Source organism: Bubalus bubalis, chromosome 2 (genome assembly GCF_019923935.1).
Source record: "Bubalus bubalis isolate 160015118507 breed Murrah chromosome 2, NDDB_SH_1, whole genome shotgun sequence".
NCBI classification, from domain to species: Eukaryota; Metazoa; Chordata; class Mammalia; order Artiodactyla; family Bovidae; genus Bubalus; species Bubalus bubalis.
The window spans coordinates 67,149,894-67,172,622 of record NC_059158.1 but is presented as its reverse complement, the minus strand read 5'-3'; the positions used below and the strand labels follow the sequence as shown (position 1 = coordinate 67,172,622).

At 37.2% G+C, this 22,729-nt stretch overlaps 1 protein-coding gene across 2 annotated transcripts in view; it reads right to left on the bottom strand.

Moving 5' to 3' along the window:
- The window catches only part of CERKL (ceramide kinase like), a 135,821-nt gene that overhangs the window by 69,746 nt on the left and 43,346 nt on the right, over positions 1-22,729 (bottom strand). For both annotated transcript variants that reach the window (XM_025273938.3, XM_025273929.3), the window contains exon 2: positions 13,818-14,060. In XM_025273938.3, the coding sequence (XP_025129723.3) occupies positions 13,818-14,060 (243 nt within the window). The remainder of the gene's footprint in view (positions 1-13,817; positions 14,061-22,729) is intronic.

The window sequence follows — 22,729 nt, the reverse complement described above, 5'->3', positions numbered from 1 at the left end:
GCAGCACTATTTTCCATAGCTGGAACATGGAAGCAACCTAGATGTCCATCGACAAATGAATGGATAAAGAACTTGTGGTACAAATACACAATGGAATATTACTTAGCCATAAAAGGATCTCATTTGAGTCAATTCTAATGAGGTGGATGAACAAGTGAAGTGAGTCAGAAAGAGAAAGATACTGTATTCTAACACTTACACATGGAATCTAGAAAATGGTACTGAAGAATTTACATGGCAATGATGGAGAAACAGACATAGAGAATAGACTTATGGACATGGAGAGGGGAGGAGAGGGTGAGATGCATGGAAAGAGTAACACGGAAATTTATATTACCATATGTAAAATAGATAGCCAACAGGAATTTTCTCTATGGCTCAGGAAACTCAAACAGGTGTTCTGGACCAACCTAAAGGGGTGGGATGGGGAGGAACAGGGGAAGGAATTTCAGATGAGATCGGGCGCGTTCAGGGTGGTATGGCCGGAGATGGGAGGGAGTTTCAAAAGGGTGGGGATATGGCTGATTCATGTTAAGGTTTGACAGAAAACAGCAAAATTCTCTAAAGCAATTATCCTTCAATAAAAAATAAATACATTAAAAAAATGGGTACATCTAAAAAGACATTTCTCCAAAAAAGATATACCTATGGTCAAAAAGCACATGAAACTATGCTCAATATCACTAATTATTAGAGAAATGCTAATAAAAACTACAATAAAGTATCAGAAAAAGTATCAAACTGGTCAGAATGGCCAAAATCAAAATGTGTACAAATAACAAAGGCTGGCAGAGTGTGGAGATAAAGGAACCCTCCTACCTACACTGTTGGTAGAAATGTAAATTGGTATAGCCACTATGAAAAACAGCATGAGGTTCCTGAAAAAAACTGAAAAAATAGGCAATACGATACAGAAACTTTACTCCTGGACATATATCTAGAGAAAACCATAATTGAAAAAGATATGCACACCCCAATGTTCATAGCAGCACTATTTGTAATAGCCAAGACATGAGAGCAACCTCAACATACATCAACAGATGGATGGATAAAGAAGATGTGGTGTATATATATATAGAATGGAATATATTCAGACATAAAAAGAATGAAATAATGGTATCTGCAGCAACATGGATGGATCTAGAGATTACCGAAATCAGATTGATTATATTCTTTGCAGCCAAAGATGGAGAAACTCTATACAGTCAGCAAAAACAAGACCAGGAGCTGACTGTGGCTCAGACCATGAACTCCTTATTGCCAAATTCAGACTGAAATTGAAGAAAGTAGGGAAAACCACTAGACCATTCAGGTATGACCTAAATCAAATCCCTTATGATTATACAGTGGAAGTGAGAAATAGATTTAAGGGCCTAGATCTGATAGATAGAGGGCCTGATGAACTATGGAATGAGGTTCGTGACATTGTACAGGAGACAGAGATCAAGACCATCCCCATAGAAAAGAAATGCAAAAAAGCAAAATGGCTATCTGGGGAGGCCTTACAAATAGCTGTGAAAAGAAGAGAAGTGAAAAGCAAAGGAGAAAAGGAAAGATTTAAACATCTGAATGCAGAGTTCCAAAGAATAGCAAGAAGAGATAAGAAAGCCTTCTTCAGCAATCAATACAAAGAAATAGAGGAAAACAACAGAATGGGAAAGACTAGGGATCTCTTCAAGAAAATCAGAGATACCAAAGGAACATTTCATGCAAAGATGAGCTCGACAAAGGACAGAAATGGTATGGACCTAACAGAAGTAGAAGATATTAAGAAGAGGTGGCAAGAATAGACAGAAGAACTGTACAAAAAAGATCTTCACAACCCAGATAATCACAATTGTGTGATCACTGACTTAGAGCCAGACATCCTGGAATGTGAAGTCAAGTAAGCCTTAGAAAGCATCACTACAAACAAAGCTAGTGGAGGTGATGGAATTCCAGTTGAGCTATTCCAAATCCTGAAAGATGATGTTGTGAAAGTGCTGCACTCAATACGCCAGCAAATTTGGAAAACTCAGCAGTGGCCACAGGACTGGAAAAGGTCAGTTTTCATTCCAATCCCAAAGAAAGGCAATGCCAAAGCATGCTCAAACTACCGCACAATTGCACTCATCTCACATGCTAGTAAAGTAATGCTCAAAATTCTCCAAGTCAGGCTTCAGCAATATGTAAACCATGAACTTCTTGATGTTCAAGCTGGTTTTAGAGAAGGCAGAGGAACCAGAGATCAAATTGCCAACATCCGCTGGATCATTGAAAAAGCAAGAGAGTTCCAAAAAAACATCTATTTCTGCTTTATTGACTATGCCAAAGCCTTTGACTGTGTGGATCATTGTGGAAAATTCTGAACGAGATGGAAATACCAGACCACCTGATCTGCCTCTTGAGAAATTTGTATGCAGGTCAGGAAGCAACAGTTAGAACTGGACATGGAACAACAGACTGGTTCCAAATAGGAAAAGGAGTTTGTCAAGGCTGTATATTGTCACCCTGTGTATTTAACTTATATGCAGAGTACATCATGAGAAACGCTGGACTGGAAGAAACACAAACTGGAATCAAGATTGCCAGGAGAAATATCAATAACCTCAGATATGCAGATGACACCACCCTTATGGCAGAAAGTGAAGAGGAACTCAAAAGCCTCTTGATCAAAGTGAAAGAGGAGAGGGAAAAAGTTGGCTAAAGCTCAACATTCAGAAAACGAAGATCATGGCATCCAGTCCCACCACTTCATGGGAAATAGATGGGGAAACAGTGGAAACAGTGTCAGACTTTATTTTTCTGGGCTCCAAAATCACTACAGATGGTGACTGCAGCCATGAAATTAAAAGACACTTACTCCTTGGAAGAAAAGTTATGACCAACCTCAACAGCATATTCAAAAGCAGAAACATTACTTTGCCAACAAAGGTTCGTCTAGGCAACGCTATGGTTTTTCCTGTGGTCATGTATGGATGTGAGAGTTGGACTCTGAAGAAGGCTGAGCGCCGAAGAATTGATGCTTTTGAACTGTGGTGTTGGAAAAGACTCTTGAGAGTCCCTTGGACTGCAAGGAGATCCAACCAGTCCATTCTGAAGGAGATCAGCCCTGGGATTTTTTGGAAGGAATGATGCTAAAGCTGAAACTCCAGTACTTTGGCCACCTCATGCGAAGAGTTGACTCATTGGAAAAGACTCTGATGCTGGGAGGGATTGGGGGCAAGAGGAGAAGGGGATGACAGAGGATGAGACGGCTGGATGGCATCACTGACTCAATGGACGTGAGTCTAAGTGAACTCCGGGAGTTGGTGATGGACAGGGAGGCCTGGCGTCCTGCGATTCATGGGGTCGCAACGAGTCGGACATTACTGAGCGACTGATCTGATCTGATCTGAAGTAAGCTAGACAGAAAACAACAAATATATCATTTACACATGGAATCTAAAAAAAAAAAGATACAAATGAACGTATTTACAAACAGAAATAGATTTACAGATATAGAGAACAAATTTATGCTTACTAAAGGAGTATAGGGATAAATTAGGATTAAGGGATTAAAATATACATACTACTATATACAAAAATAGATAAGCAAAAAGGATCTACTGTCTAGCACAGGGAACTACACTAAATATCTTGTAATAACATACAATGGAAGAGACTGTAAAAAAAAAGAATATATACATATATATATAAATCACTTTGCTGTACACCTGAAAGTAACACAACTTTGTAAATCAATTACCTTTCAATAAAAATAGTCAAAAAAATTTTTTTAAGTCAAAAATATAAAAAAAACTTTTTTAAGTGACATGCATAATTTTAATGTCCAACTCAACTGCTAATAAACCAAAATCTTAAATCTTTTTTTTTTTTTAGGTGTTTCAAAGAAAAATACCCATACTTCAGACATAAGATCTGCAGAAAATAATTTGTCCCTAAGGAAACAAGTGTTGTCAGCTCAAACAGTTCACAACGAAATGTCTGAAGTTCATACTTTTGACATATAACAAATATTCATTTCAACGCAACTGTTATATTCTTAATTTCAATTTATTTTTCCTTATATCATTTGGCAGCATAACCAAATAAAACTTCACATCATTCTGTTCTCCTGATAACAATAATTCTACCTGGTTCATGATAATATAATTGGCAATATAGTTTGGATTTTTTTTTAAACCCCAAAATTTGTTTCACCCTTAATTTCTTGCACAAGACAAAATAAATATTAAACAAACTATTGTTTAGAAGCCCCAGTTTTTACTATTATGGAAAGAATCCTCTGAAAATCAAAATTATTATCATATGGAAAACAGATTTGACATCTTTGGGAAACTGGGAAAAATTGCTCTTAGAAATAAAAGCCAAATATTTAAGTAATTTTGCTATTTTCTTCATTTTTCATACCTAAGAATTGAGGATGGCTATTGAAATAGAAGCTAATAGCAGACTACATTACAAGGACAAAGTATTCTTAATCAAAGCGGATCATTCATATTTGCCTACTTCATGAAATTAGCATTTAGAAATGAAATAGAAAAATATGATATTGGAACTAACTCAATCAAATGTGGGCTAAAATTACCTTTGTCAATTGTCTCAGAGTAATAAACATTACAAATAAATTAGCAAAACCAAAACCATTACAAGTAAATTAGCAGTCTAACAATAAAATTTAATAGTCCTATGATAAAAGAGCTATTCATTATTTTTTAACCATTCCTTTTATTTTGTAGTTCTGGCTTTTATCTTCTCTGCCTATTTTAATACACAAGTATTACCCAACATTCTGTACTACTTCTTTACCATATTTCATCTATTCCCATCACATCAGCTCTTCTTCACCTCTTCATGCATCCCTCACAAACTGCCAGCCTGTTGAACATCTCCAACAGATGTCATATATGCCAAATGTGTCAAACAGAATGTCTTTCCCTCAAATCAACCAGTGTCCCAATTTCACTGTTTATGATATTAGCATTCTCCAACTTACTTGAGCATAAAGCTTTAGATTTTTTAAAAAATATTTTACTTCATTTTCACACCATTCTAAGTCCTCCACTGAAGATCAACCAATGCAACTGCTGAAACTCTTTCAGTTTCAAGGAGTCCTAAATATCATCAGAGGGGCACTTAGTTTTGTCTTCCTGTATGGGATGATAACCTGTCAGAAAGCCTATGAATACACTTTAAAGTGCAGATTATAGTAGCTAGAGGAAAGGTTGGCTCATGGTTTAGAGAAGCTTGCAATTCATCATTTCTAGGAGCAGCAACAGCAGGAAACCCACATATGCAGAGACTGGATCACACCCTAATTGGATAAAAATTGATGTATCTAGTGTACACACATGCTATACTAGATGTGCCTGTTTATCTTCACATCATGGCTATAAATAAAGCAGAAAAGACTGTTAAGGGACTTTCACCACAATGACTACATATTAGATTTATTGGTGACTGCATTTCAGCCTTAATGTTTTTAAGATTTAAACTTCTAAATCAATGATCAATGCTTATGATCCCTATTAATTTTTTCATATCTTCACTGTGGTCCTTAACACGTTTATTACAATACAAGCTTTCCTGTTTGTCTCCTAGGGCAAGAGTGTTCTATACAGGATTACATCTCATTCTTTTTTGTATTTCCATTACTGAACACAGTGCCTGATCCCAAACATGAGCTGGATGAATTAACTTATATTTACTAGTAGTCAATAAAGTTATGGTGACTTCGCTATATTAATAAAAAAAGATACTGTGCTCAATTGTGTACAGAATTGAAATGTAAAAGATCTTAATTCTTTCACATAAAAATAGAAAAACAGAAACAGTTCTAAGACATTTTTTGTATTTAGAAATCCTTTTTTTAATTTTTTAAAATAAATTTATTTAATTGGAGGTTAATTACTTTACAATATTGTATTGGTTTTTAACCTAGTCACTCTTTGTCAAAATCTTAAAACTTCAAGCAATTGAGAGTTCGTTTAGTCCTCTTTTTAGTGCTGGCAATTTGTTCTTTCTTCAAAAATTCATTACATCCTATCCATTGCTCCAGTTCAAAATATAAATTTGCACACTTGAAAATAACATTTGATATCCAAATACCCTAAAGATTATAACTATTAGACTAAAAAGTCAATGAGTTTAGGTTTTAATACCTTCTTCGTGTTTATCTCAGTAGAAGAATAAGCTGGGGCAGGGGGTCGGGGGGAAGACTGACAGGAAAAATCATTTGGTGATTAAAGACAACATTCAAAATAAATAAAACAAAATATGCATTTTATTTAAATCCACTGTTTTGCACAGAACTAGTTTAAAACAGTTTTTGGACTTAAAATAGTAATATATAAAATTCAAGTCATTTATATTTTTTTGATGCAAAGTTCTATCACCCACCAAACTTAAGTTAGGTCCGTTTCAAACACAATTTCTTAATTGGTGACTTTTTTTCTTTTTTTTAATTTTTTTTGGAAACCAACAACCACTATCTGCCAGACCTGACACAGTATATGTAGTAGACCATAGGGACAATGGATGGGAGACAGAGAGATAATCCACAAATAAACCCAACTCTGGGGAAATCAGAACCAAAGAGGACCAGGAAGACATAAACAATCACCCTGAACCCAGAAAGACCAGGAAAGACACAGACCACCTCCACTTACAGAAAGAGTCCTGATCCAATTGTAAATATTTGACTCTCAGGCAATAGGCACTTCAATGAACACCTGGATTGCATGGCTTTGAAAGTGAAGAAAATATCAAGAAAAATGTCTTAAGACTGCGACCTTAAAAAAGGAAGTATCAGTATCATGCAGCATTTGGTAGAGAGCTTTGGAGCCTTAAGAGTGCATCTGTTGCATAACGAAGCTGACCCAGGACTGTCTTCCAGGGGCTTGGAGATAGTAGCTGGCTTCTCCTAAAGAAGCTACTGAGATGACTCAGGGGCAGAAATGGTTAACAGTCATTCATTCAAAGCACCTTGATTCAGTTCCTTTATTTTTACTAGATGATTTCAACTCTGTTGTGTTTGCACTGGTTGATTTCAAAAGTCAATCTATTTGCTCATCAGCAAAATTGCTCTGTTCTCCAGGATAATGCCAAAGAATATGATCTCATGTATTTCACTAACTCCAAAAGTTATCAAAGTCGATGATACAAAAAGTAACATTTTCAAAGGATGATAGCCTAAGAAATATGTAGTTTATTCATCTCTCTAATTAGCTTAGATTTTAATCCTGGATCAAACCAAAACATTACTCATTAAGCTGAACAAATATTTGGATAGTATTTCTGTGGGGTGTGTGTGTTTGGACAAGTTCCTTTTCTTTAATAAAATTGCTTTTACTAAATTGAGCTTTGTTGGGATGCCCCCTGCTTGCTTGCTGCTGGTTTTTATGGATGAGATATATTGTGGAAGTTGTCTCTCATATCACTCAGCCACCTTTCGCAAGCCCCAAGGAAGAAGATTTCTTCAAGACCTTCAGTTCAAGGAAGAGCTTTGACTCTCCTGAACAAATGACCCATTCCTATTTTATAGACTATGCAAGTTCCATGAACACCTGCCCATGTAAGGGAAATTTAATTCAATTAAGTTCTCATTTTCAATTTAACTTCTTTTTATCTCTTCTCAAATGAATTTAAAATAAGAATGCTGTAAAAGACCCACTGTTAAAGTGGAATGCTTTTAGTTAAATGCATGTAAGTCTGAATTTGGCAATAAGGAGTTTATGATCTGAGCCACAGTCCGCTCCGGGTCTTGTTTTTGTTGACTGTATAGAGCTTCTCCATCTTTGGCTGCAAAGAATATAATCAGTCTGATTTCGGTGTTGACCATCTGGTGATGTCCATGTGTAGAGTCTTCTCTTGTGTTGTTGGAAGGGGGTGTTTGCTATGACCAGTGCATTCTCTTGGCAAAACTCTATTAGCCTTTGCCTTGCTATATTCTGTATTCCAAGGCCAAATTTGCCTGTTACCCAAGGTGTTTCTTGACTTCCTACTTTTGCATTCCAGTCCCCTATAATGCAAAGGACATCTTTTTTGGGTGTTAGTTCTAAAAGGTCTTGTAGGTCTTCATAGAACTGTTCAACTTCAGCTTCTTCAGCGTTACTGGTTGGGGCATAGACTTGGATTACCATGATATTGAATGGGAGCTGACTGTGGCTCAGATCATGAACTCCTTATTGCCAAATTCAGACTGAAATTGAAGAAAGTAGGGAAAACCACTAGACCATTCAGGTATGACCTAAATCAAATCCCTTATGATTATACAGTGGAAGTGAGAAATAGATTTAAGGGACTAGATCTGATAGATAGAGTGCCTGATGAACTATGGACAGAGGTTCATAACATTGTACAGGAGACAGAGATCAAGACCATCCCCATAGAAAAGAAATGCAAAAAAGCAAAATGGCTGTCTGGGGAGGCCTTACAAATAGCTGTGAAAAGAAGAGAAGCAAAAAGCAAAGGAGAAAAGGAAAGATATAAGCATCTGAATGCAGAGTTTCGAAGAATAGCAAGGAGAGATAACAAAGCCTTCCTCAGCGATCAATGCAAAGAAATAAAGGAAAACAACAGAACGGGAAAGACTAGAGATCTCTTCAAGAAAATTAGAGATACCAAGGGAACATTTCATGCAAAGATGGGTTCGATAAAGGACAGAAATGGTATGGACCTAACAGAAGCAGAAGATATTAAGAAGAGGTGGCAAGAATACACAGAATAACTATACAAAAAAGATGTTCACGGCCAAGATAATCGCGATGGTGTGATCACTCACCTAGAGCCAGACATCCTGGTGAAGTCAAGTGGGTCTTACGAAGCATCACTTGGAACAACGCTAGTGCAAGTGATGGAATTCCAGTTGAGCTATTCCAAATCCTGAAAGATGATGCTGTGAAAGTGCTACACTCAATACGCCAGCAAATTTGGAAAACTCAGCAGTGGCCACAGGACTGAAAAAGGTCAGTTTTCATTCCAATCCCAAAGAAAGGCAATGCCAAAGAATGCTTAAACTACCACACAATTGCACTCATCTCACACACTAGTAAAGTAATGCTCAAAATTCTCCAAGCCAGGCTTCAGCAAATCGTGAAGCATGAACTTCCAGATGTTCAAGCTGGTTTTAGAAAAGGCAGAGGAACCAGAGATCAAATTGCCAACATCCACTGGATCATGGAAAAAGGAAGAGAGTTCCAGAAAAACATCTATTTCTTCTATATTGACTATGCCAAAGCCTTTGACTGTGTGGATCACAATAAACTGTGGAAAATTCTGAAAGAGAAGGGAATACCAGACCACCTGACCTGCCTCTTGAGAAACCTGTATGCAGGTCAGGAAGCAACAGTTAGAACTGGACATCGAACCACAGACTGGTTCCAAATAGGAAAAGGAGCATGTCAAGGCTGTATATTGTCACCCTGCTTATTTAACTTATATGCAGAGCACATCATGAGGAACCCTGGGCTGGAAGAAACACAAGCTGGAATCAAGATTGACCAGAGAAATACCAATAACCTCAGATATGCAGAAGACACCACCCTTATGGCAGAAAGTGAAGAGGAACTCAAAAGCCTCTTGATGAAAGTGAAAGAGGAGAGTGAAAAAGTTGGCTTAAAGCTCAACATTCCGAAAACGAAGATCATGGCATCCGGTCCCATCACATCATGGGAAATAGATGGGAAAACAGTGGAAACAGTGTCAGATTTTATTTTGGGGGGCTCCAAAATCACTGCAGATGGTGATTGCAGCCATGAAATTAAAAGACGCTTACTCCTTGGAAGGAAAGTTATGACCAACCTAGATAGCATATTCAAAAGCAGAGACATTACTTTGCCAACAAAGGTTCGTCTAGTCAAGGCTATAGTTTTTCCAGTGGTCATGTATGGATGCAAGAGTTGGACTATAAAGAAAGCTGAAAGCTGAAGAATTGATGCTTTTGAACTGTGGTATTGGAGAAGACTCTTGAGAGTCCCTTAGACTGCAAGGAAATCCAACCAGTCCATTCTAAAGGAGATCAGTCCTGGGTGTTCTTTGGAAGGACTGATGCTAAAGCTGAAACTCCAATACTTTGGCCACTTCATGCGAAGAGTTGACTCATTGGAAAAGACCCTGATGCTGGGAGGGATTAGGGGCAGGAGGAGAAGGGGACGACAGAGGATGAGATGGCTGAATGGCATCACCAACTCGATGGATGTGAGTTTGAGTGAACCCCAGGAGTTGGTGATGGACAGGGGGGCCTGGTGTGCTGCGATTCATGGGGTCACAAAGAGTCAGACACGACTGAGTGACTGAACTGAACTGAATACATACACACACAATGTCCCTCAGTCTCTCTATATATAAACAGATATGTATATATATACATTCTTTATGTTTCTAGAGAGATGGACCAAACTTTGGCCTCTGTAGTTTCCTGTTTTCTTAATCAGGTTTCTTTACACTTGAACGGACCATTTAGTAACAGGTCTCGTAGTTTTAATAGGTCACTTCAACCCATCTTCTATACGTACAACCATGTCAGCTGGACGCACTTGACCAACTTGGGTCCTCAGTCTTCTCGATCAATGATTTCTGGCCTGAAAACTTAACATCACCATGTGCCTGCTCTGTGGCACCCAGATCTATCCTGAATCATCTCTACCCCAAGCTGTGCATCAAAAACAGCTGCCTCTACCCTAGTCAACCTGGGAAACAGGAAAAAATGGCCAAAAAAAGAAGAAAATAAGATTTATAAGTCTGTGAGAAAAAAATCCTAAAACTCAGTTTGACTAGATACTTTCAGAAATCTAATGTGCTTTATACGTTCAGTTCAGTACAGTTCAGTCGGTCAGTCGTGTCTGACTCTTTGTGACCCCATGGACTGCAACACGCCAGGCTTCCCTGTCCATCATCTACTCCCGGAGTTTACTCAAACTCATGTCCATTGAGTCAGTGATGCCATCCAACGAACTCATCCTCTGTCATCCCCTTCTCCTCCTGCCCTCAATCTTTCCCAGCATCAGGGTCTTTTCTAATGAGTCAGTTCTTCGCATCAGGTGGCCAAAGTTTTGGAGTTTCAGTTTCAGCATAAGTCCTTCCAATGAATATTCAGGACTGATTTCCTTCAGGATGGACTGGTTGGATCTCTTTGCAGTCCAAGGGACTCTCAAGAGACTTCTCCAATACCACAGTTCAAAAGCATCAATTATTTGGCGCTTAGCTTTCTTTATAGTCCAACTTCATATGTATATTCATGTATACTTTATTTAATATATAAAGTATAAATATCATTCAAAAATTTAAGATACACTGAATTCATAAGGACATAATATTCTAGAAAATATTCTCTTTTCTCTGGATATTACCTTTAGGAAAAGCTACCCTGAAGTATAGACAATTTAAATTATCTTCAAAAAAAATGTTATTCTCATTAGACTACTGCATATAAATCAATGAAGTTAGAACACTCCCTTACACCATATATAAAAATTTAATTCAGTTCAAAATGGCTTAAAGACTTAAATATAAGACACACACACACACAAAAAAAGACACAACACCACAAAACTCCTAGAATAGCAGATAAGCAAAACATTCTGTGACATAAATTGCACTGTTTTCTAAAGTCAGTCTCTCAAGGCAAAATAAATAAAAGCAAAAATAAACAATGGGACCTACTGAAACTTATGAGATTTTGCACACCAAAGGAAACCATAAACAAAACAAAAAGACAAACTACAGACTGGGAGAGAGTTGCAAAAGATGTACAAACAGCCCATACAACTCAATTTCAAAAAACAATACTTTCAAAAAATAGGCAAGAGACCTGAACAGACTTTTCTCCAGAGAAGACATACAGGTAGCCAACAGGCAAATGAAAAGATGCTCAATATCATTAATTACTTGAGAAATACAAATCAAAACTACAATGAGGTATCACCTCACACAGGTCAGAATGGCCATCATCAAAAACTCTACAAATATATGCTGGAGAGGATGTATTGAAACAAGAACCCTCCTATACTGTTGGTGGGAATGTAAATTGGTGCAGCCATTATGAAGAACAATATAGAAGTTCATTAAAAAAACTAAACACAGAGTTACTGTCTAATCCAGCAATCCCACTCCTGGGCATACATCCAGAAAAACTAACTGCTCTAATTCAAACAGGTACATGCACCCCAATGTTCACGGTGGCACTATATACAATAGCCAAGACACAGAAGCAACCTCAGGGTCCATCAACAGATGAAGGAATAAAGAAGACATGGGTTGTGTGGGGATGTGTGTGTGTGTGTGTATGCGTGCATCCTAACTTCAGTCATGTCCAACTCTTTGTGATGCTATGGACTGTAGCCCACCAGGCTCCTCTGTCCATGGGATTCTCCAGGCAAGAATATTGGAGTGGGTTGCCATGCCCACCTCCAGGGGATCTTCCTAACCCAGGGATCAAATCTGAGTCTCTTAAGTTTCCTGCACTGACAGGCAGATTGTTTATTACTAGTGCCACCTGGGTGTATATACATACATATATATATGTATATATACACAGACACATTTATGTAAATGTGTGTATATTTATATATGTATATGTTTGTAATGGAATACTATTCAGCCATTAAAAAAGAATGAAATAATGCCACTTGCAGCATCATGAATAGACCTAGAGATTGTCATACTAAGTGAAGAGAAAAACAAATACCATATGATATTACTTATTATATGGAATCTAAAAAGTGGACAAATGAACTTACTTAAAAAATAGAAACACAGGGTCCAAAGGGGAAGGGGGAGGGATAAATCAGGAGTATGGGATTAATAGATGCACACTAATATATATATAAACTAAACAGTAATTTATTATATTTCACAGGGAACTATATTCAGGATCTTGTAATAACCAACAATGGAAAACAATAAGAAAATACACACACACACACACATATAAAACTAAATCACTTTGCTGTATACCTGAAACACAATATTGTAAATCAATTATATTTCAATTAATAAAAACTGTTACTCTCAAGTCATCCAGTATATATATTCTCTTGCTATCAATGTGTAGGTACAAGAAAAATAAATTCTAATATAAGCTCAAAAGAAACACCAATAGAAAAACAAATATCATTTTAAAAGCAGCTTCCAAGAGAACAATATTATTTAAGAACTGTTTTACTTCAGATTATCAAAGCTTCTTCATGGAAGCAGTCATTCAACGCTTACTTCCTAAGTCATTCTATAAGGTCAGTACCACCTTGATATTAAAGTCAGAAAGATACTAAAAGTAGAAAAATAAAAACTACACACAAATATCCCTAATGAATAGTAATGTTAAAATACTAGCAGGCCAAATTCAGTAAAATATGAAAAGAATTATATACTATGACTATTTGGGATTTATTGCTGGAATGCAAGGATGATTCAACCTATTAAAAATCAGTGTAGAACACCACATTAACAGAATGAAAAGAAAAAGTTATATGATTGTTTCAATTAATGTAGAAAAAGCATGTGACCAAATTCAACACCTTTCATGCTAAGAACATTTAACAGACTAGAAATAGATAGTAGCCTGCACCAAGCTCCTCCGTCCATGGGATTTTCCAGGCAAGAGTACTGGAGTGGGTTGCCATTGCCTTCTCCAGGGAATCTTTCTGACCCAGGGATTGAACTCAGGTCTCCCGCATTGTAGAAAGACACTTTACCGTCTGAGCCACCAGGGAAGTCCAAAATATAAACAAACAACCTCAATATAATTAAGGGTTATTGATAAATATGATACCATGTTTAGATTAATAACCTACATCAAGGAAATGAGACTCATAAAAATTTCCATAAGGAGTACTTACCTGCCAAAATTTTCTTGAACTGTCTAAACCATATGTCACAGTGGTCTTCACTTAAATTAATAAGATCAAGTGTAGAATCCTTTAATTTATTTTGTTCCTTTTTCAAACATATGAAGAGAGTGATTCCTAATAAAGTACCACTTCTCTGCTGTTTAATTGAACAACGCCGTTTCAGTTTGACAGAGAATATGTCCTTGAGTTCAACAAATTCTTCTTTATGTAGAAAATCATACTTGGAATCACCTGAAAAGAAATTAAAATTTAGAGTCAAAACCATTGTGTTTATATTCTTGTATGTATGAATAATAAATATTGAAAAAAACTCAAAAATATTTATCATCTGTAATTTTACTGATTATGCTTTATGTCAAGTCCTATATGAGATGAGGAGGGAAAAAAAGAAAAATTAGGTCCTGTATCCCATACATAGAAAAAAATGGAAGAGAGTCCCTGCCACACAAGGCCTAGGACATTCAGAATCTGAGAATATTCAATGCATGAAGAATTCCAGGAACAAAAACAAAGCAACATTTCAGTAATAATAAATTAGTATCATGCAAGAGGCTTCCTGTTACTTACAGGGACAGAGAAAAGTAATGGAAAGAAAAGGATTCACTAACAGAAGTGAGTTTAAGACAGGCTGTTGAAGGCAAAATGAAAGGGAAAAAAAATGTACATTTTTGGTAGAGATGCATGTGCAAAAAGGAAATGGTGAGATTACTGTGAGTAGAAAACAATGAATTCCTGCCAATCTAAAAAGAAAGATCCACCTGAATCTCACTATGTTGTTGTTGTTTTTTACAAACCTATATCTCATGACTTGATGGATGGAATAGAAGGAAATTAAAGAAGAATAACAATAATCTTTGTGGGAAAGTCATCCACCCGAAAAGGCATCTACTGCAATGAAGCTTCTGAATCAAAACAAAATTATAGTGAAGGAATTAATCTTTGATCTTTGTGGCTTCTGGCTTCCTTGAAGGTGGTTTATAAGAAAAAGAAATTATTCAGACCTCGTGTTTCTTTCCCTGAAGATTTTTAAGGATTAGCAGAAGGAAAAGTTTGAAATTCACGTTAGGAGTCAATGAAAAGTGAGATAAATACACTGAATTATTTTGTTTCATTGATTTAGTATCCAAAACAGTTTAACATGGCTATTACTATATATCATTCAGTTCAAGAAACTTCTGTTGAAAGCTTTGTGTTAAACACTATGCAGAATGCAAGAGAGAGAAGTTCTACTACCTGATCCTGAGTGGCCATAATTTTTGAGATTAAAATAGATATTAAAGTAGATATAATTGGGATATACATAAAAGAATTCTGGTGTCTCAGAGGGTCATATTAATTTTTATCAGAAAACCCAAGAAAAGAATTTGACTGGACAGTTTTAGAGTTCAGTTCAGTTCAGTTCAGTCGCTCAGTGGTGTCCAACTCTTTGCGACCCCATGAATTGCAGCACACCAGGCCTCCCTGTCCATCACCAACTCTCAGAGTTCACTCAGATTCATGTCCATCGAGTCGGTGATGAGAAGGCAAATAATGAATTTCTGTGTGCAGCGGAAGAGTGAGAGCAGACAGGCATGCTAGCAGCACATGCAAGCACACGTGTCAGTGTGTGCTGTGCCCATCGTATTTTGGTATTTCTTTCATGAACCCTGGCTTCATCTTAAATATGGTCCTTTCCATCATTGTACAATGGTTGCCAGTGAATTTGAACTTGGTTGTTTATTCAAATCTAGTGGGAGAGGAAGAGGTGTGCATATATGAGAGATTCAACATGTTTTAATCCTGAACAAAGATGAAAACTTTTTGCTATTCACTGTCCTAATGTTATGCTTCGCCTGGAACACTTACTCTCTTAATCAAGACCCTTCCCAGGGGATGCGGTGGGACCCCCTTCTCCTAAAGGCTGAGGACACCTGAAATGAAGTTGGGAAGGCTCCCAACAAGGTGCACAAGAGGAAGTCTGAGTCCAGATTTATCAGGAGTCCATGATAAATCTTCATGCTACACTCGGGAGTTTGCTCATTGTGCATTGATCCCAAGGTGCTGTACATTTTTCACCATAACCCTGCAATTTAGTTTAGCAAAGATGATTATCAGGATAAAGATTAGAAAACACGAATGAGATATTGGAGGAGTGGAAACCAGTCTACGAGGCTTGAACTAAGGTAGAGGAAATAATAGGAATGTGCTTTCCTTTTTAATAATTGCACTGGAAAGAAAAATATTATGTTTAGAAGTTTTTTCCCCTAAAATTTAGATCTTATTGAATATTACATTTAACATAAAATTAGAATATTACATAAATGCAAATTTAGAATTTATTTATATATTTGTGCAGAATGGATAATTATTAGCTGCCTAACATTCCTCCTACAGGCAAAATATAAAATTCCATCTTCTGCTTCAGTTCAGTCACTCAGTTGTGTCCCACTCTTTGTGACCCCCATTGACTGCAGCACGACAGGATTCCCTGTCCATCACCAATTCCCAGAGCTTGCTCAAACTCATGTGCATCGAGTCTGTGATGCCATCCAACCATCTCATCCTCTGTTGTCCCCTTCTCCTCCTGCCTTCAATCTTTCCCATCATCAGGGTCTTTTCCAATGAGTCAGTTCTTCACATCAGGTGGCCAAAGTATTGGAGCTTCAGCATTAGTCCTTCCAATGAATATCCAGAACTGATTTCCTTTAGGACTGACTGGTTGGATCTCCTTGCAGTCCAAATGGTTAAGAGTCTTCTCCAATACCACAGTTCAAGAGCATCAATTCTTTGGTGCTCAGCTTTCTTTATGGTCCAATTCTTACATCCATACATGACTACTGGAAAAACCATAGCCTTGACTAGACAGACCTTTGTTGGCAAAGTAATATCTCTGCTTTTTAATATGCTGTCTATGTTGATCATAGCTTTTCTTCCAAGAAGCAAGTGTCTTTTAATTTCATAGCTTCAGTCACCATCTGAAATGATTTTGGAGCCCCCAAAAGTAGTCTGTCACTGTTTCCATTATTTCCCCATCTATTTGCCTTGAAGTGATGGGACCAGATGCCATGATCTTTGTTTTGTGAATCTTGAGTTTTAAGCCAGCTTTTTCACTCTCCTCTTTTACCTTCATCAAAAGGCTCTTTCATTCCTCTTCGCTTTCTGCCATTAGGGTGGCATCAACTGCATATCTGAGGTTATTGATATTTCTTCCAGCAATCTTGATTCCAGCCTATGCTTCATCTAGCCTGGTATTCTGCATGATATACTCTGATATAAGTTAAATAAGCAGGCTGACAATATACAGCCTTGACATATTCCTTTTCCAATTTGGAACCTGTCTGTTGTTCCATATTCGGTTCTAAACATTGCTTATTGACCTGCATACATGTTTCTCAGGAGGCAGGTAAGATGGTCTGGTATTCCAATTTTGGTATGTATATTGCCTAAACTTGCTTCCCTGGTGGCTCAGATGGTAAAGAATCTGCCTGCTATGCAAGAGACAAGGGTTCAGTCCCTGGGTTCAAAAGATCCCCTGGAGAAGGGTATAGCAACCCACTCCAGTATTCTTGCCTGGGAAATCCCATGGACAGAGGAGCCTGGTGGACTATAGTCCATGGGGTAGCAAAGAGTCAGATACAGCTGAGCAACTGAGAACAATCTTATAATATTCATTATATGCCAGGAGCTGGCATATTGCATATTGAGTGCATATTGCATATTGAGTGCAGCACTTTCCACAGCATCATCTTTCAGGATCTGGAATAGCTCAACTAGAATTCTATCACTGCCGGGAGCCAGCGTGAGGCACTCCGCCCATGGCAAAGGTCATGAGGAAGGAGGCTCGGCATACGCAAAGGCGGGATCGAGCCTCAGGAGTTCCCCTGGAAATTCTCGAGCATCTACCCCCAAAACCAGAGTCTGCCTACTTTCTGCTTTGTGCTTTCACCTACACCTCTGACTTTACAGGGGGCTGTCCCCCACTACCTCTCTCTGAAAAAAGAGTTAGCTTACAGCTCCAGTTAATAATTCCTGGGTGTGACAGTGTTTAACCTACAAACTCCTTTGGAAATCCTCTAGCCTGCCTGAATAGGTTTTTCCGGCCACATGTGATTGTTCAGAGCCTCCCAACTGTGAGAGGCAGGAAATGTTCTAAACTGTCTAAACACAGATTCTTTTGAGTAGTTAAAAGGTTGATTAGAAATTGTATTGGTGAAGGGTTTTTCACTTATTGAGCCAATGTTTGCTGCTAAGTCTCCATACTCCTTACCTACTGTGTCCTTGGCAGTGTATTGATTGATATAATGGGTGTATAGAAATGTAAAATGCAGCTTTGTCCAATGCTTTTTTGGAGGCTGGTGCCTGACTTTGGAATAATCACCTTTAGAGAAAAATAAGTTTCTTAAAATGTTAACAGGCCTCCTGGCCAGAAGATGATGTAATTCACCTGAACTTTTGCATATGATAAGTTTGAAAGCCTGGCTTTGATTAGGACCAGGAACTGCTGTCCTTGCATGACTCCACCCCTTCCCCCATTATCCTCTATGCACAACTTAAGGTATAAAAACTACTTTGGAAAATAAAGTACGGGCCTTGTTCACTGAAACTTGGTCTCCCCATGTCGCTCTCTCTTTCAAATTCTGGCTGAGTCTCCATCTGGAGCACAGAACCCGCCATGCTTGCTAATTATGCCTGGGCTTCTAAGATCCGACCGGGGAGGCCTCAGTGTCTCCTCTCCTTCGGGAGAACGGAAGGACGCCTGCGGCCTACGTAAGTGGTGCAAACTTCTTGTCTTGAAGTTTTATTGGTCTCCCGCGTAAACCAAGCTACTCAGCCTCTTTTCTCCACTGAATTTTCCTACTGAGCTATCCTCATTCTATTACTCTTTGTATCCTTAATTAAAGTGTAATTAAGCAGTTGTTTCCTGACCCTCGCCTATGCTGTCTCTCCTTCGAATACCCTGGATCAGCCAGGGCTGGACCCCGGCAATTATAAGCTTGTGTCTCACATTAATTTTTATGTAATCAAACATACAACAAATAAGACCTCCAAAGGGGTCAGGTTGGAAGGGAGGGAAGGATCACTGAGGGGAAAAAATGAAAAGGATGAAATATATATTTTTTCACAAGTCCTATATTATAGTCTGAATTCCTTGCCATGTGTACTTTACTTTGGCAGTAAACAATTCAATGACTATTCCTATTTAAAATCTCTTGTAATTGCAAATTTAAAGATACTGAAACAACAACCAAGATCCAACTTAGTAGAATTTATGGAAACAGGGCAAGAATACCTAATATTACTCTTACTATTCTCAACATTCTGGTTACTATCATACACAAGGAAAATTAAATAAAAACAACTGATGGTGGAAGGGCTAGAGGGAGAGATGAAACTGTAGCTATTTATAGACAGTATCACAATATATTCATAAAACCCCAAAGAATCTATTTGAAATCATTAGAACTAATAAGAATAGCCAATAAGGAAGCTGGTTACAAATATATCAATATCCTAGAAAGAAAGAATATTGGGGATAAAGAGACCCTATGCAAATTATTATCCAGGAACAAATTTATCAAAATGATCCTGGACTTGTTTGGGTAGAAAAGGCTATACAAAATAACTTGAGAGACAAATGAAGGCATATCAAGTTCCAAGATTACATTATTTTTATGCTAGTATTCTCATTATTAATTACTACTTATAATGCAATTCCAGGCAAAATCTAAATGGTATTTTCTTTGATGTAAGGAGCAAGGAACCTTATCAAATGATTTGTAAATTTCCTTGGAATAAATAATCAAGAAAAATGTTTTAATAGTAATGAGGAGAAGTACATACCAGCCAGATAATATCTTGTAAAGTTATAATAATTAAAACATCTAGAAATAGATAAATGAATGGTCCAAAGAAATATTTGCATATATTTTAAAAGTCACAAATGTGATAATGGTAGTATCCAAAATCAGTGAGGAATATTTAGTAAAAGATGATTTAGAACTGGTTCATCTTTAAAAAAGAAAAGAAAAACTAGATCTCTGTTTCATGATATACACCAATATTCCTAGATTACAAAGAACTTTATATAACCATAAACTAGTAAAGTCATAGTACGGCAATAAAGGCAGACAGAGACTGAGATGCATAACATAAAGGTTATTTAATGCCAATAAGGTCCTAAAGACCCATAAATAGAAGTCATAAACAAAATCCAACTGGGAAGAAATATTTGCAACATAACAACAGTTAAACAATCTATTTAATCAAGAAAAGAAACACTTCAGTGGAAGAGTACATTAAAGACACAGGCAGGCATTTCACAAAAGAAGAAATGCAAATTGACCAATGAACATATGAGAAAGTTCAATCTAATTAGTAATCAAAGAAATGCAAATTAAAACAACAAGATACCACTTTTTGCCTTTTAGATTGGCACAAGATCAAAAATAACGCTCACTGATGATGTGGGCAAAGGGAACCAGTCCCAGCACCGGTGGGAATGCAAAAATGGTAACTGCTGGAGAACAAGTTGGGAATACTTATCAAAAGATTTAAAAATGTTAATTGCAGCAGTATTTATACAAGCAAAACTATTTGAAGCAGTATTCATGTTCTTCAATAGGAGAATTGCTTAATCATAATCTGTAACTCACAATGAGAAAATTAGATCTTTGTGTTTTGATGTGGAAAGACATCCATATTGAGGTATGAGTAAGTGGAATAAAAAGCAAATGACAATAATCTGAGAGTCTGATCTCAGTTTCATTAAAAGGAGAAAATAATCCATACAGAAAACATACAATAAATAGTAGTTATCAATGAAAACAGAGATATAAAGGAGTATAAGATTAATTTTTACTTATAAACCTTCCTTTCTGTAATCAGCATTTTATCAGTTTTTAAAAATGAGAAAAGGGAAAATGCTTTAAAATATGCATATTTTTGATCGAGCAATTTACTTCCAGGAATTTACCCTAAGGGAATGGATAATATGCACAATTTAGCTAAAAGAATGCTTACCCAAGCATTATTTGAGTGAAATTTGGAAATAACCTAAATGTGACCTAACAGACTATTGGTTTTGGAATATGAAGCATATTCATATACTATAATGCTATTCAGCCATTAAAATGTAGCAATCTGACTAGAAAAGTATCTAAAACAGTGTACCATATTTCCATTACTGTTTTGTATATATTTATTGAATGCATAATGTATGTGGAATGTATTTCCATATGCACATATGTATGACGATGCATATGAAAACTTGGAAGGAGAGTGAGATTGTGAATTAGTTTGCGTATATGAATTTCTAATTTTCCTACAATGGAAATATTTCTGTAATCAACTGAAAAAGATGGTTTTCTTGCTCATCCTAAAATAGTTCCTGATCATATTATTCATTTTAATTTTTAAAATCCCGTTTTCTAAAATGTAAGGGAAGCTAATATTTAATTAGCATGTGCTATATGCCAGACATTGCCCTCAGCACTTAACATCTATTATCTCATTTAATCCTTACACTACCCATGGCAGACGCTTTTTCCTAAAAAGGAGGAATTCAGGCCACAGCATTTAAGTAACTTGTCCATGGTCATACGTCTGGTAGGAGCCAGATCCAAGATCTAAATCCAAGTACTTTGACTGGTCCTTACCAACAATGTACAGAAGTAAGGACCTTCCTGAAGTAAACACACACCCATCTGACCTTCTGGATCTGTTTCTTATTCTGCTGCTGCTGCTGCTGCTGCTGCTAAGTCGCTTTAGTTGTGTCTGACTCTGTGCGACCCCATAGACGGCAGCCCACAACACTGGAGTGGGTTGCCATTTCCTTCTCCAGTGCATGTAAGTGAAAAGTGAAAGTGAAGTCACTCAGTCGTGTCTGACTCTTAGCAACCCCATGGACTGCAGCCTACCAGGCTCCTCCGTCCATGGGATTTTCCAGGCAAGAGTACTGGAGTGGGGTGCCATTGCCTCTAACTAGATCCTAGGAAAACAGCAAAACCACTCATGTGTCTTAACTGAGTAGTAGACTTGATCCTTAAACAACCCAGGGTTGTTTAAAGGTACATCCTCAAGTCTCATCAAAAATCCATATATAATTTATAGCCATCCCTCCATATTCACAGTTCCTCTCATCCGTGGTTCCATGTCCAAGAATGCAAACAAGCACCATTTACTACTGATAAAAATTTGCATATATGTGGACAAACGTGGTTCAAACATGTTGTTCAAGCGTCAACTGTACTTCATTCAAAACTTCATGGTGAGCTTCAAGGAAATGGAAGGTTAGACTCTAGCAACCAGGAGCTGACAGAATTGAAAACTCTGAAAAGGCCTGTAACTCTCTGAATGGTATTTCCTGCTTTCCCTGCTCAGACTTCTAACCTCTTCCCACATTTGCCCACAGATTCACATTTGGGGTTTTCACGTGCCTGATCTCTTCGCCAGTGTGACAAGAAGAAGCTAAGAGGAAGCACTACAAAAACATTTTGTTTTCATTTGAAATGAAAATAAAGATAATTGATTTGTGAATAAAATAGTTTTTGCTTGCTTTTCAAATTTCTAACAATAGACAAATGTTCTTCAGCACTCTATTTTCCTCAGCAGCTATAGGAATCTCTCAGGTGCCAATTTCCTACATAGAAATTCTGGTCTATTATTCATTTCTGCAACGTCAGTCATTTACACAACATGAGTAAATCAGCCCAGTTCTCTCTAATCACAGGATACACCTGATTTTAAACAAAACTGTTTCCTAACATATGCGAAGACGTGTATATAACTAGTTTTATAGAAAATTGTTTTCTTCTGAATATAGTCTTTAGGAATAAAACTCATTAGAATTGTGTGAACTTGAATTTAAAATGGTTTTATTTAATGGCTTGCTGCTGCTGTTAAGTCACGTCAGTTGTGTCCGA